The sequence below is a fragment of the Somniosus microcephalus genome, chromosome 9 (genome assembly GCF_052327205.1).
Source record: "Somniosus microcephalus isolate GS21.2 chromosome 9, FLI_Smic_1.0, whole genome shotgun sequence".
Classification (NCBI taxonomy): Eukaryota; Metazoa; Chordata; class Chondrichthyes; order Squaliformes; family Somniosidae; genus Somniosus; species Somniosus microcephalus.
Genome location: NC_140995.1, coordinates 79,179,310 through 79,195,217, shown reverse-complemented (window position 1 = coordinate 79,195,217; position 15,908 = coordinate 79,179,310). Strand labels below are relative to the sequence as shown.

General features: G+C 42.0%; 1 protein-coding gene across 6 annotated transcripts in view; it reads left to right on the top strand.

The window, feature by feature from the left end:
* LOC147112491 (structural maintenance of chromosomes protein 6-like) overlaps positions 1–15,908 on the top strand; it is a 157,480-nt gene that overhangs the window by 66,138 nt on the left and 75,434 nt on the right. For all 6 annotated transcript variants that reach the window (XR_015079511.1, XM_085996790.1, XM_085996791.1 and 3 more), the window contains 2 exons: positions 829–1,030; positions 1,650–1,764. Coding sequence is in view for 5 of the 6 variants with exons in the window: in XM_085996790.1 (XP_085852916.1) it covers positions 829–1,030; positions 1,650–1,764 (317 nt within the window). In the remaining variant the exon portion in view is untranslated. The remainder of the gene's footprint in view (positions 1–828; positions 1,031–1,649; positions 1,765–15,908) is intronic.

Below are 15,908 nucleotides of genomic sequence, written 5' to 3'. Positions count from 1 at the left end.
TAATGGCAAGTGATCCAGATGCCATACTGAGAATGGAAGTCGTGAATCCCCTAAGAAATGGTGACCATAACTTGATTAAATGTGGCGTAAACTAATGCCACAAGCCAGTATTCAGATATACTACTTTCAAAGGGCCAGCTTCCAAGAATAATTGAAGTATAGAGACGGTTGACTTTTAAGAATCGGTTAGATAGATGATTGAAGGAAAAGGGAATAAATCTATATGGGAACAGGGCAGACGTGAGGCATTAAGGCTACTGCTTGTGTAGAGGATACACACTAACGCAGACTGATTGGGCTAAACGACCTGTTTCTGTCTTGCAATTGGTATGTAATTTGACTGGTAGCTATGCAGCCTGAGTACTCTGAGACACAGTCACATTTTTATAGCAAACCTGCATGCTGATCTATGGTCCTTCAGAAGTTTCTGACTAAACTAGAGGACCAATAATTGGACAAGACAAGAAAAGGCTGTTGAACCTATCAAAATTAATCCCTCTTGCTCTAGCTCTCCCATTTTACGATCAAACTGAGATTTGGCTGTCACGAATGTGCATTGAGCCATTGAGGAGCTGCAAACATGTGACTTATCTCCCACATGACTGCTTGAGTTATGTGATTGTCATACTGAAGCTTTATTTTGTCCATTAGGCAGTGGAATTCTGTTGATGTAAACAGTAACAGCTGGTATGAGTTTGCTTGGGAATATGTTTTTATATATATTAGGGACTTAACCGTATGAATTTAGAAATATTGAATGTTAATTACTGTGTAGAAGAGTTTTTTTTCACTTTATTTATTTATTTATTTATTTATTTATTTATTTAGGTGCTTGTTTCAGACTGAAATATCCTGAATTGGCCTTGGCTGTTGAAAGTTGTTTGAAAGGACTGCTGCTTTCATTTTGCTGCGATAATTACCGAGATGAGCAGGTGCTACAGACTTTGATGTCTCGATATTTCTATTCAGGAAAACGACCCCAAATTAATGTGTGTGAGTTTGCAAATCAAGTATACAATGTAAAAGACAGGTATGTTTCAAAATTCGCAAATATTTGATCTTTCATTCAGGCTTTTTCGCACAACAAAGTTGTATGGAAAAGCATTGGGTAAAGAATATAAATTATTAAGTTGTTAAGTTAGCCTTATGTGCACTTGTCTACTTTTGTCAGCAGGAGTATGTTTTTTTTTAAATTAGCAATGTTGTTGTCTGCATGGTATTGTATTATACAGTGGCTGTTGCTAGTCACATTTGGGTCTCTGGTATAAATTTCAGAGAAAAGAATTATCACTCATTCTATTCCACGGGGCACACCATCAGTCTATTAAACTATTGCCCGCATAGATGACCCTGCCGGAAAAAGTTTTGTTCGCAGGTACTAATGGCATTATTAATAATGCAAATCAGTTAGATGATGATGCACAAGATTGTGAAAAAGTTTATAACACTGATATGTCAAAATGACTGCAAATGCACTTGTTTTCATTCTGCAAAACTGCATAATTGTATTGTCTTTAACAGAGAACAGCATTTTGCTGCTGTCTTAATGTGTAAGTGTTTGATATTCATCACTCTGCTATGTTCATTGTTTTCATAGCTTCATTCGGGAGACTGTTAAATCAACTTTGAATTTATATTTTTCTCCCAAGAGCTGTTCATCATCCAGATTTCCCAACAGTTCTTGATGCCTTAGAAATAGATAACCCAGTGGTGGCAAACTGTTTGATTGACATGAGAGGCATAGAAAAAGTCCTGCTAATCAATGTAAGTCCTCCTTTTGCAGTTTTCTTTCTGTGGAATTTCAGTTGTGGCTGTGGTGGTTTGAAAGTTGGAATCTGAATTAAGTTGCATTTTTTAATAGTGGACTGCATAATGCAGCACATTGTACCTGAACTATTTTACATTTTGTTAGAGAGTTTACTTCACCAAATATGTAGTGTATCGCTGATTAATAAAAAATGTCCCAGTAAAGGATCCCCTTGGAATGAGTGACCATAACATGATTGAATTCCAAATTCAGTTGGAGGGTGAGAGAGTTGGATCTCAAACCAGCGTACTAAGCTTAAATAAAGGAGACTATGAAGGTATGAGAGCAGAGTTGACTAAAGTGGACTGGGAAAATAGATTAAAGTCTAAGACGGTACATGAGCAGTGGTGTACATTCAAGGAGATATTTCACAACTTTCAAGAAAAATATATTCCAGTGAGGAAAAAGGGGCGTAAAAGAAAAGACAGCCATCCGTGGCTAAGTAAGGTAATAAAGGATAGTATCCGACTGAAAACAAGGGCATATAAAGTAGCCAAATCTAGTGGGAGGATAGAAGATTGGGAAGCATTTAAAAGCCAGCAAAGAATAACTAAAAGATTAATTAAGAAAGGGAAGATAGATTATGAAAGTAAACTAGCAAAAAATATCAAAACAGATAGCAAGAGTTTCTACAGTGGCTAAAGTGAATGTTGGTCCCTTAGAGGACGAGACCGGGAAATTAGTGGTGGGGAACATGGAGATGGCAAAAACGCTGAACAAATATTTTGGATCAGTCTTTACAGTGGAGGACACTAAAAATATCCCAACACTGGACAAACAGGGGGCTATAAGGGGGGAGGAGCTAAACACAATTAAAATCACTAAGGAGGTGGTACTCGGTAAGATAATGGGACTAAAGGCGGATAAATCCCCTGGACCTGATGGCTTACATCCTAGGGTCTTGAGAGAAGTAGCGGTAGGGATTGTGGATCCATTGGTGGTAATTTTCCAAAACTCCCTGGATTCAGATTGGAAAACTGCTAATGTAACGCCCTTATTTAAAAAGGGAGGCAGACAAAAGGCTGGAAACTATAGACCAGTTAGCCTAACATCTGTGGTTGATAAAATGTTGAAGTCCATTATTAAGGAAGCAGTAACAGGACATTTGGATAAGCATAATTTAATCAGACAGAGTCAGCATGGTTTTACGAAGGGGAAGTCATGTTTGACAAATTTGCTCGAATTCTTTGAGGACGTAACAAGCAGGATAGATAAAGGGGAACCAGTGGATGTGGTGTATTTGGACTTCCAAAAGGCATTTGACAAGGTGCCACACAAAAGATTACTGCACAAGATAAAAAATCACGAGATTGGGGGCAATATACTGGCATGGGTAGAAGATTGGCTATCTAACAGAAGGCAGAGAGTTGGGATAAATGGTTCATTCTCGGGTTGGCAATCAGTGACTAGTGGTGTTCCGCAGGGGTCAGTGCTGGGACCCCAACTCTACAATCTATATTAACGATTTGGAGGAAGGGACCGAGTGCAACGTATCCAAGTTTGCCGACGATACAAAGATGGGAGGGAAAGCAGTGAGTGAGGAGGACATAAAAAACCTGCAAAAGGACATAGACAGGCTAAGTGAGTGGGCAAAAATTTGGCAGATGGAATATAATGTTGGAATGTGTGAGGTTATGCACTTTGGCAGAAAAAATCAAAGAGCAAGTTATTATCTAAATGGAGAGAAACTGCAAAGGGATCTGGGGGTCCTGGTGCATGAAACACAGAAGGTTAGTATGCAGGTGCAGCAGGTGATCAGGAAGGCCAATGGAATCTTGGCTTTTATTGCAAGGGGGATGGAGTATAAAAGCAGGGAAGTCTTGCTGCAGTTATACAGGGTACTGGTGAGGCCACACCTGGAATACTGCGTACAGTTTTGGTTTCCATATTTAAGAAAAGATATACTTGCTCTCGAGGCAGTTCAGAGAAGGTTCACTCGGTTGATTCCGGAGATGAGGGGGTTGACTTATGAGGAAAGGTTGAGTAGGTTGGGCCTCTACTCATTGGAATTCAGAAGAATGAGAGGCGATCTTATCGAAACATAAAAGATTGTGAGGGGGCTTGATCGGGTGGATGCGGTGAGGATGTTTCCATTGATGGGTGAGACTAGAACTAGGGGGCATAATCTTAGAATAAGGGGCTGCCCCTTCAAAACTGAGATGAGGAGAAACTTCTTCACTCAGAGGGTAGTAAATCTATGGAATTTGCTACCTCAGAGCTGTGGAAGCTGCGACATTAAATAAATTTAAAACGGAGATAGACAGCTTCCTAGCTGATAAGGGGTTACGGGGAGAGGGCAGGGAAGTGGACGTGAGTCTAAGTTCGGATCAGCCATGATCCTATTGAATGGCGGAGCGGGCCCGAGGGGCCGTATGGCCTACTCCTGCTCCTACTTATGTTCTTATGTAACTATAATTCCAAAGATGCCAGTTGTGGCTCGAGCACTATGTATGGAGTATCTAAACTTTGATTCTTCAGTCATATTGATCTATAATATAAGAATTTATTTGCAAATTTCACCTTTTCTTCAGTGGGCTGCTGGGTGAATTGTTTGAATGCTCACATTTTTAGTCGTCTTAACAATTTCAATCCATAATAGAATTACAAGAGGGTACTTTGCTATCTACCTAATCTTTCCAAATAATGAGGTAAATAACTTAGTCTCCAAAAGCAAAATATATGCACTCTCTTCAGTTTCAATAAATATAGGACCTTGGTAATATGGGATTAATTTAAGTCTGTAAATGGGCTGTAATTAGCATAATTGACGTGCCATCCTATCGGCATCAATCTTTCAAGTTTCATAGAGAAAAAAATTGTCCATTTTAATTCACAGCCACGTAAAAATACAGTTGTAAAATTCAATTTCCAAAATGCTGTGAAAAATTCCAGAATAAAAATGGAATTTGGCTTATTCTGTCAATCTGATAATATGTAGTTACATGGCAATCCATCCTCCAATTCACTGTGAGCAATCCTTTGGTTGGGAAGTATGTCACGCCCCCAGTACATGGAAATCAATGGATCATGCCGTTCATGGTAATGCCTGCTGTCACTTGTTCCAGAGTTGGCACTGTAATATCTCAACCGGTTATGTCTTTTAGCTGAATTTGTCATGTAATTTACTCAAACTGTGAGCTGTTGTTGGAGATAAATTAATAAAACTATCTCTCTGTGGATCTCCTGTGACTTTGTTCATGGCAATTTGAAAGATAATGAGTTGGAACAATAGAGGTTTTATGCGGTGTAACCCACAATGTATTTTCAGGGCCACAAATTTTGTATCTTAGTGGACATCAGGAGGGAGCGGAATAAGGCTTTCATGTGCTGCCCTCCATTTCTCAATAAGTTGTTGGTATTCACTGCTTGTACAGGTCTAAGAGCGTTAAAAAAACAAACTTGAAGGCTTTGTGTCTTAATGCGAGGAGCATTCGTAATAAGGTGGATGAATTAGCTGCGCAAATAGAGGTAAACAAGTATGATTTGATTGGAATTATGGAAACATGGCTCCAGGGTGGCCAAGGCTGAGAACTCAACATCCAGGGGTATTCAATATTCAGGAAAGATAGGCAAAAAGGAAAAGGAGGTGGGGTAGCATTGCTGGTTAAAGAGGGGATTAACACAATTGTAAGGAAGGATATTACCTCTGATGATGTGGAATCTGTATGGGTAGAACTGAGAAATACCAAGGGGCAGAAAATATTAGTGGGAGTGATATATAGACCTCCAAACAGTAATGCGGAGGTCAGGGATGGCATTAAAAGGGAAATTAGAGAAGCGTGCAATAAGGGCACAGCAGTTATCATGGGTGACTTTAATCTACATATATAGATTGGGCTAACCAAATTAGTAACAATACTGTGGGGGAGGAATTCCTGGAGTGTATACGGGATGGTTTCCTGGACCAATATGTCGAGGAACCAACGAGAGATCAGGCCATCTTAGACTGGGTATTATGTAATGAGAGGATTAATTAGCAATCTTGTTGTACGAGGCCCCTTGGGTCGAAGCGATCATAATATGATAAAATTCTTCATTAAGATGGAGAGTGAAGTAGTTGACTTAGAGACTAGTGTCCTGAATTTAAATAAAGGAAACTACGATGGTATGAGGCGCGAGTTGGGTAGGATTGATTGGGGAATTGCACTCAAAGGGTTGACGGTGGATAGGCAATGGCAAACATTCAAAGACCGCATGGATGAACTACAGAATTTGTTCATCCCAGTTTGGCATAAAAATAAAACAAAAAAGGTGACTCAACTGTGGCTAACAAGGGAAATGAGGGATAGCATAAGATCCAAGGGGAGGACATATAAATTGGCCAGAAAAAGCAGTAAACCTGAGGATTGGGAGTAGAGTATGAGAGTAAGTTGCAGGGAACATAAAAACTGACAAAAAGCTTTTATAGATATGTGAAGAGAAAAAGATTGGTGAAGTCAAGCGTAGGTCCCTTGCAGTCAGAATCAGGGGAATTTATAATGGGGAACAAAGAAATGGCATACCAATTAAATACATATTTTGGTTCTGTCTTCACAAAGGAGGACACAAATAACCTCCCAGAGATGTCGGGGAACATTGGGTCTGATGAAAGGGAGGAACTGAAAGAAATCAGTATTTGTAGGGAAATGATGTTAGGGAAATTGATGGGATTGAAGGCCGATAAATCCCCAGGGCCTGATAATCTACATCCTAGGATACTTAAGGAAGTGGCCCTAGAAATAGTAGATGCATTGCTGATCATCTTCCAACATTCGATAGAACCTGGAACAGTACCCATGGATTGGAGGGTAGCTAATGTTACCCCACTATTCAAAAAAGGTGGTAGAGAGAAAACGGGGAATTACAGACCGGTAAGCCTGACATCGGTAGTGGGGAAGAAGCTAGAGTCCATTATAAAAGATGTAATAGCAGAGCACTTGGAAAACAGTGACAGGATCGGACAAAGTCAACATGGATTTGCAAAAGGTAAATCGTGCTTGACTAATCTACTGGAATTTTTTGAGGATGTAACTGGTAAAATAGATAAGGGAGAACCAGTGGATGTAGTGTATTTGGACTTTCAAAAGGCTTTCGATAAGGTCCCGCATAAGAGATTAGCGTGTAAAGCTAAGGCACATGGGATTGGGGGCAAGGTATTGACTTGGATAGAGAACTGGTTGGCGGACAGAAAGCAAAGAGTTGGAATAAACGGGTCTTTTTCCGAGTGGCAGGCAGTGACTAGTGGGGTACCGCAGGGATCGGTCCTTGGATCCCAGCTATTCACAATATATATTAATAATTTAGACGAGGGAACTAGATGTAATCTCTCCAAGTTTGCAGACGACACAAAGCTGGGTGGGCGTGTGTGCTGTGAGGAGGATGCCGAGAAACTCCAGTTTGATTTGGACAGGTTGGGTGATTGGGCAGAAGCATGGCAGATGCAATATAACGTGGATAAATGCGAGGTTATCCACTTTGGTGTCAAAAACAGGAAGGCAGATTATTATCTGAATGGCAATAGATTGGGAGAAGGGGAAGTGCAGCGAGACGTGGGTGTCCTTGTGCACCAGTCGCTGAAGATAAGCATGCAAGTGCAGCAGGCGGTTAAGAAGGCAAATGGTATGTTGGCCTTTGTAGCGAGAGGGTTTGAGTACAGGAACAAGGATGTCTTGCTGCAGTTGTTCAGGGCCTTGGTGAGACCACATCTCGAGTATTGTGTGCTGTTTTGGTCGCCTTATCTGAGGAAGGTTGTTCTTGCCATGGAAGGAGTGCAGCGAAGATTCACCAGGCTGATACCTGGGCTGGCAGGAATGACGTATGAGGAGAGATTGGGTCGATTGGGCTTATACTCGTTGGAGTTTAGAAGAATGAGAGCGGATCGCATTGAAACTTATAAAATTCTAACAGGACTAGACAGACTAGATGCAGGAAGGATGTTCCCGATGGTGGGGGAGTCCACAACCAGGGGTCACAGTCTAAGGATAAGGGCTAAGCCATTTAAGACAGAGATGAGGAATTTCTTCACCCAGAGAGTGGTGAACCTGTGGAATTCTCTACCACAGAAGGCAGTTGAGGCCAATTCATTAAATATATTCAAGAAGGAGTTAGATATATTTCTTAAGGCTAAAGGGATCAAGGGATATGGGGAGAAAGCAGGGACAGGGTACTGAATTTGGATGATCAGCCATGCTCTCATTGAATGGCGGAGCGGGCTCGAGGGGCCGAATGGCCTACTCATGCTCCTATCTTCTATGTTTCTATGTGAACAATGGCTACTTGTCCTGTTGGTGCTCATGGCATCATTGCCCAACAAGCGTCTGAGAGGAAGGGTACAAACTATTTATTTAAAAGAAAAAGCCTTCTCTTTCCAGCCCTAGAAGAAACCCCATGTATGTATTTTTGTATTTCCCCACACTCTTCATCCGTGTGCTGTTTAGGTGAGATTACCAATGCTGTCTGTTTATGTTAAATGTAGTGTCCGTGTGTTGATAAAGACACTGAAGACAGGAGTTGGTTCATAGGTGTTTACTAAGCAAAGTCTGGGGGGGGGGGTTCTAACGGATATACACAATATACAGGCTTATATAGCCCGAGTGGCCATTACCGGCATTACAGCACACCTGGGGCTCTTAAAGGCACATACACTACAATTCCTCCCCTTTTAGTTAACCAGTACATCATATTTTAAGTAATTATTAATTGCATGTTATAAGAAAAATAATATACACATTGCTGTAGTTAATTAATTATAAGTCAGTCTCTCAGGAGGCTTCCTGACTCAGTCCGGATAATGCCTCGGGGGTGTAGTAGGTTCTTCTGGCAAGGCTGATTCGGCTTGAATGCCAGTGTCTGGTTCATCGGGTTCCAGTATCACCGGATCGGAGGTAGATATGGGTATCTCTACTTCATCGTTAGACGTATAGAGTTGTGGTGTAGGTTGTCCCTTTTCGGAAGACTTTATGATTTGGTCAGCATGGCGCCTTATTATGCTTTCTCCGATGTCCACGGTATACATCAGTGGTCCTGGTCGTGTGCAGATAGTTCCAGGCTGCCATTTCTCGGTACGGTAGTCCCGGGCCAAAACTTGTTGACCTATCTGGAAGGTTCTAGTTGGCCTTTCATTCATGCCTTGAAACTGCCGGTTCTCCACGTCCCTTCTGATGTTGGGCTTGACCAAATCCAGCCGGCATCTTAGGTTTCTATTGAAGAACATCATGGCGGGAGTTTGGTTGGTAACCATATGTGTTGCATTCCTGTCTGCGAATAAGAAGTTATCCACCTTGTGCTGAAGTTTTATGTCTTCATTACCCATGACCTTTATGGCCTTCTTGAAGGTCTGGACAAACCTTTCAGCCAATCCATTGGTGGCGGGATGGTATGGGGCGGACGTGTAGTGCTTAACCACATTGTTTTTTAAGAACTTTCTGAATTCTTCGGACACAAATTGCGGTCCATTATCAGAACATATCTGTTCCGGCAGCCCATTCCTGGCAAATATGGTCCTTAATACTGTGATGGTTTTTTCCGTGGTGGTGGAGGACATCTTTATTACCTCTGGCCACTTGGAGTGTGCATCAACCGCGATTAAGAACATTGAGTCCATAAATGGACCAGCAAAGTCGATGTGTACCCTTTGCCAGGGAGATGAGGGCCACTCCCATGGATGTAGAGGGGCTTGTGGTGGAGCGTTTTGGACCTTCTGGCATCCTAGGCAGCATACAATTGTAGTGTATGTGCCTTTAAGAGCCCCAGGTGTGCTGTAATGCCGGTAATGGCCACTTGGGCTATATAAGCCTGTATATTGTGTATATCCGTTAGAACCCCCCTCAGACTTTGCTTAGTAAACACCTATGAACCAACTCCTGTCTTCCGTGTCTTTATCAACACACGGACACGACACTAAATTAATAAGATTATCTGAGAACTGGTTTGAACCTGACCATTTCATGCTGGAGTTTGAACCCAATATGTGCCACAAGATCCTCTTACACTTGTATTTTTATTAATTAATACTGATAAACCAGCAAAACACAAGTGAACTTGACGTAACCTGCGAGAGGTTAGCAAACTTAAACACATTGAAATGTTAAAACAAAAATGCAGTCTGGGTGATTAACATAGAAACATAGAAAAATAGGAGCAGGAGTAGGCCATTCGGCCCTTCTAGCCTGCTCCGCCATTAAATATGATCATGGCTGATCCTCGATCTCAATACCATATTCCCGCTCCCTCCCCATACCCCTTGTTTCCTTTTGTGTCTAGAAATCTATCTATCTCCTTCTTAAATATATTCAGTGACTTATCCTCCACAGCCATCTGTGGTAGAGAATTCCACAGGTTCACCACCCTCTGAGTGAAGAAATTTCTCCTCATCTCAGTCCTAAATGTCCTACCCCGTATCCGGAGACTGTGACCCCTCGTTCTAGACCCCCCCCCCCAAGCCAGGGGAAACATCCTCTCTGCATGTAGTCTGTCTAGCCCTGTCAGAATTTTATACGTTTCAATGAGATCCCCTCTCATTCTTCTAAACTCTAGTGAATACAGGCCTAGTCGGCCCAATCTCTCCTCATACGACAGTCCTGCCATCCCAGGAATCAGTCTGCTGAACCTTTGCTGCACTCCCTCTATGGCAAGTATATCCTTTCTTAAGTAAGGAGACCATAACTGCACATAATACTGCAGGTGTGGTCTCACCAAGGCCCTGTATAACTGTAGTAAGACATCCTTGCTCCTGTACTCAAATCCTCTTGCAATGAAGGCCAACATACCATTTGCCTTCCAAACTGCTTGCTGCACCTGCATGTTTGCTTTCAGTCACTGGTATACAAGGACACACTTTGTACATCAACATTTTCCAATCTATCACCATTTAAATAATACTCTGCCTTTCTGTTTTTCCTACCGAAGTAGATAACTTCACATTTATCCATATTATACTGCATCTGACATGTATTTGCCCACTCACTCAACTTGTCTAAATAGACTTGAAGCCTCTTTGCATCCTCCTCACAACTCACAATCCCACCTAGTTTCGTGTCATCAGCAAACTTGGAAATATTACATTTGATTCCCTCATCCAAATCATTGATATGTATTGTGAATAGCTGGAGCCCAAGAAATAACAACAGAAAATGCTGGAAATACTCAGCAGGCCAGACAGCATCTGTGGAGAGAGAAAGAGTTAACGTTTCAGGTCTTGGACCCTTCATCAGAACTGGAAAAAGCTTGAGATGTAACAGATATTAAGCAGGTGCAGAGACAGAGGCGGTTTAGGAGGGGAGGAAGGAATTGAAAGAATATACTGTGCTTATGTGAGAGGCAGGAAAGATAAAATGTTGCAAATGGGAATGGCAAAATCATACAGCATGAAAAATGGGGCAGGGATTATTGTCTGAAATTGTTGAACTCTATGTTGGGTCCGGAAGGCTGTAAAGCGCCTAATCGAAAGATGAGGTGCTGTTCCTCGAGCTTAGGTTGAGCTTCATTGGAACAATGTAATAGGCCGAGGACAGAGAGATCAGAGTGGGAGTGAAGCGGAGAATTAAAGTGACAGGCAACCGGAAGCTCAGGGTCACCCTTACGGACTGAGCGGAGGTGTTCCGCAAAGCGGTCGCCCAATCTGCGTTTGGTCTCCCCAATGTAGAGGAGACCGCACCATGAGCAGCGAATACAGTATATTATACAGCTGGGGCCCAAGCACTGATCCCTGCAGTACCCCACTAGTCACCGCCTGCCACCCCGAAAAAGATCCATTTATTCCTACTCTCTGTTCCCTGTCTGTTAACCAATTTTCAATCCATGCCAGTATATTTACCCCCAATCCCATGTGCTTTAATTTTGCACACTAACCTCTTATGTGGGACTTTATCAAAGGCCTTCTGATCATCCGAATACACCACATCCACTGCTTCTCCCTTATCTATTCTACCAGTTACATCCTCAAAACACTCCAGTAGTTTTGTCAAACATGATTTCCCTTTCATAAATCCATGTTGACTTTGTCTAATCCCGTTGATATTTTCTAAATATCCCGTTATTGCATCCTTTGTAATAGACTCTAGCATTTTCCCTACTACTGATGATAGGCTAACCGGCCTGTAGTTCCCTGTTTTCTCTCTCCTTTTTTTAAATAGTGGGGTTACATTTGCCACTCTCCAATCTGCAGGAACTGTTCCATAATCTATAGAATTTTGGAAGATGACAACCAATGTATCCACTATTTCCATGGCTACCTCTTTTAGTACTCTGGGATGCAGATTATCAGGCCCTGGGGATTTATCGGCTTTCAGTCCCATTAATTTCTCCAGCATTTTTTTTACGAATACTAATTTCCTTTAATTCCTCCTTCTCACTCGACCCTTGGTTCCTTCGCATTTCTGGGAAGTTAATTGGTTCTGTCTTCACGGAAGAGGACACAAAGTATTTGTTTAATTGCTCAGCCATTTCCTTGTTCCCCATTATAAATTCTCCCGTTTCTGACTGTAAGGGATCTACATTTGTCTTCATTAATCTTTTTCTTTTTACATACTTGTAGAAGCTTTTACAGTCCGCTTTTATGTTCCTTGCAAGTTTACTCTCGTACTCTATTTTTCCATCTTAAACAATCTTTTGGTCCTTTTTTGCTGAATTCTAAACTGCTCCCAATCCTCAGGCTTGCTACTTTTTCTGGTAACTTTATATGACTCTTCTTTGGATCTAATACTATCCTTAATTTCTTTTGTTAGCCATAGTTGGGCTGCTTCTCCTTTTGTGTTTTTTGCGCCGGAAAGGAATGTATAACTGTTGCAATTCATGCATTCGTTCTTTAAATATTAGCCATTGTCTATCCACCATCATGCCTTTTAATGAAGCTCCCCAATCTATCATAGCCAATTCACTCTTCATACATTCGTAGTTTCCTTTGTTTAGATTTAGGACCCTAGTTTCAGATTGGACTACTTCACTTTCCATCTTAATGAAGAATTCTATCATGTTATGGTCACTCTTCCCTAAAAGACTCCGCACAACAATATTATTAATTAACCCCTTCTCATTGCACAATACCCAATCTAGGATAGCTTGTTCCCTAGTTGGATCCTCAATGTACTAGTCTAAAAAACCATCTCGAACACACTGCAGGAATTCATCCTCCACAGTATTATTTGGTTTGGCCAGCCTATATGTAGATTAAAGTCACCCATGATTACTGTAGTACCTTTGTTACATGCATCTCTAATTTCCTGTTTGATGCCGTCCCCTACATTACCACTACTGTTTGGAGGCCTATAGACAACTCCCACCAATGTTTTCTGCCCCTTGGTGCTTCTTAGCTCCACCCAGACTGATTCTACATCTTGATTTTTCTGAGCCAATATCCTTTCTCACGATTGCTCTGATTTCATCCTTTACTAACAATGCCACCCCACCTCCTTTTCCTTTTTGTCTGTCCTTCCTAAATATCGAATATCCTTGAATATTCAGCTCCCTAGCCTTGGTCACCCTGCAACCATGTCTCCGTAATCGCAATTATATCGTATCCGTTTACATCTATTTGCTCTGTTAATTCGTCTACCTTATTACGAATGCTTCGTGCATTCAGATACAGTGCTTTTATATTTGTCTTTTTAACATTTTTTGTACTATGGCCCTATTTGTCTTATTACCATTTTTTCTTAACCGGACCCTATTTGTTAGTGCACTCTTTTGTTTGTACGCTCTGTCCCTTCCTGACACAATCTGGTTATCCTTACCCCAATCACATAGAAACATAGAAGATAGGAGCAGGAGTAGGCCATTCGGCTCTTCGAGCCTGCTCCGCCATTCAATGAGATCATGGCTGATCATCCAAATTCAGTACCCTGTCCCTGCCTTCTCCCCATATCCCTTGATCCCTTTAGCCTTAAGAAATATATCCAACTCTTTCTTGAATATACTTAATGAACTGGCCTCCACCGCCCTCTGTGGCAGAGAATTCCACAGGTTCACCACTCTGGGTGAAGAAATTCCTCCTCATTTCAGTCCTAAATGGCTTACCCCTTATCCTTAGACTATGACCCCTGGTTCTGGACTCCCCGGCCATCAGAAACATCCTTCCTGCATCTAGTCTGTCCAGGCCTGACAATTTTATAGGTTTCGATGAGATCCCCTCTCAATCTTCTAAACTCCAGTGAGTATAAGCCCAATCGACACAATCCCTCCTCATACGTCATTCCTGCCATCCCAGGTATCAGCCTGGTGAATCTTCGCTGTACTCCTTCCATGGAAAGAACGTCCTTCCTCAGGTAAGGCGACCAAAACTGCACACAATACTCAAGGTGCGGTCTCACCAAGGCCCTGTACAGCTGTAGCAAGACATCCTTGTTCCTGTACTCGAACCCTCTTGCTACGAAGGCCAACATACCATTTGCCTTCTTAACCGCCTGCTGCACCTGCATGCTTACCTTCAGCGACTGGTGCACAAGAACACCCAGGTCTCTTTGCACTTCCCCTTCTCCCAATCTATTGCCATTCAAATAATAATCTGCCTTCCTGTTTTTGCCACCAAAGTGGATAACCTCACATTTATCCACATTATAGTGCATTTGCCATGTTTCTGCCCAATCACCCAACCTGTCCAAATCGTACTGGAGTTTCTCGACATCCTCCTCACAGGTTACCCTCCCACCCAGCTTTGTGTCGTCTGCAAATTTGGAGATATTACATCCAATTCCCTCGTCCAGATCATTAATATATATTGTGAACAGCTGGGGTCCTAGGACCGATCCTTGCAGTACCCCACTAGTCACTGCCTGCCACTCGGAAAACGACCCGTTTATTCCAACTCTCTGCCTTCTGTCCGCCAACCAGTTCTCTATCTAAGTCAATACCTTGCCCCCAATCCCATGTGCCTTAATTTTGCACGCTAATCTCTTATGTGGGACCTTATCGAAAGCCTTCTGAAAGTCCAAATACACCATATCCACTGGTTCTCCCTTATCTATTTTACCAGTTACATCCTCAAAAAATTCCAGTAGATTAGTCAAGCATGATTTACCTTTTGTAAACCCATGTTGACTTTGTCCGATCCTGTCACTGCTTACCAAGTGCTCTGCTATTACATCTTTTATAATAGATTCTAGCATTTTCCCCACTACCGATGTCAGGCTTACCGGTCTATAATTACCTGCTTTTTCTCTCCCACCTTTTTTGAATAGTGGGGTAACATTAGCTACCCTCCAATCCATGGGTACTGTTCCAGAGTCTATCGAGTTCTGGAAGATGACCAGCAATGCATCTACTATTTCTAGGGCCACTTCCTTAAGTACACTGGGATGTAGATTATCAGGCCCTGGGGATTTACCGGCCTTCAGTCCCATCAATTTTCCTAACACCATTTCCCTACAAATACTGATTTCTTTCAGTTCCACCCTTTCATCAGGCCCTATGTTCCCCGGCATCTCTGGGAGGTTATTTGTGTCCTCCTTTGTGAAGACAGAACCAAAGTATGAATTTAGTTGGTCTGCCATTTCTTTGTTTCCCATTATAAATTCCCCTGATTCTGACTGCAAGGGACCTACGCTTGACTTCAACAATCTTTTTCTCTTCACATATCTATAAAAGCTTTTACAGTCAGTTTTTATGTTCCTCTCGTATTCTATTTTCCCTTTCTTAATTAATCCCTTTGTCCCCCTTTGTTGAATCCTAAACTGCTCCCAATCCTCAGGATTATTGCTTTTTCTGGCCAATTTATATGTCGTCTCCTTGGATCTTATGCTATCCCTAATTTTCCTTGTTAGCCACGGTTGAGTCACCTTTTTTGTTTTATTTTTATGCCAAACTGGGATGAACAAATTCTGTAGCTCATCCATCCGGTCTTTGAATGTTTGCCATTGCCTATCCACCGTCAACCCTTTGAGTGCCATTCCCCAATCAATCCTACCCAACTCTCTCCTCAGACCATCGTAGTTTCCTTTATTTAAATTGAGGACCCTAGTCTCCGAGTCAACTACTTCATTCTCCATCTTAATGAAGAATTCGATCATATTATGATCGCTCCGACCCAAGGGGCCTCGTACAACAAGATTGCTAATTAATCCTTTCTCCTTACATAATACCCAGTCTAAGATGGCCTGATCTCTGGTTGGTTCCTCGACATATTGGTCCA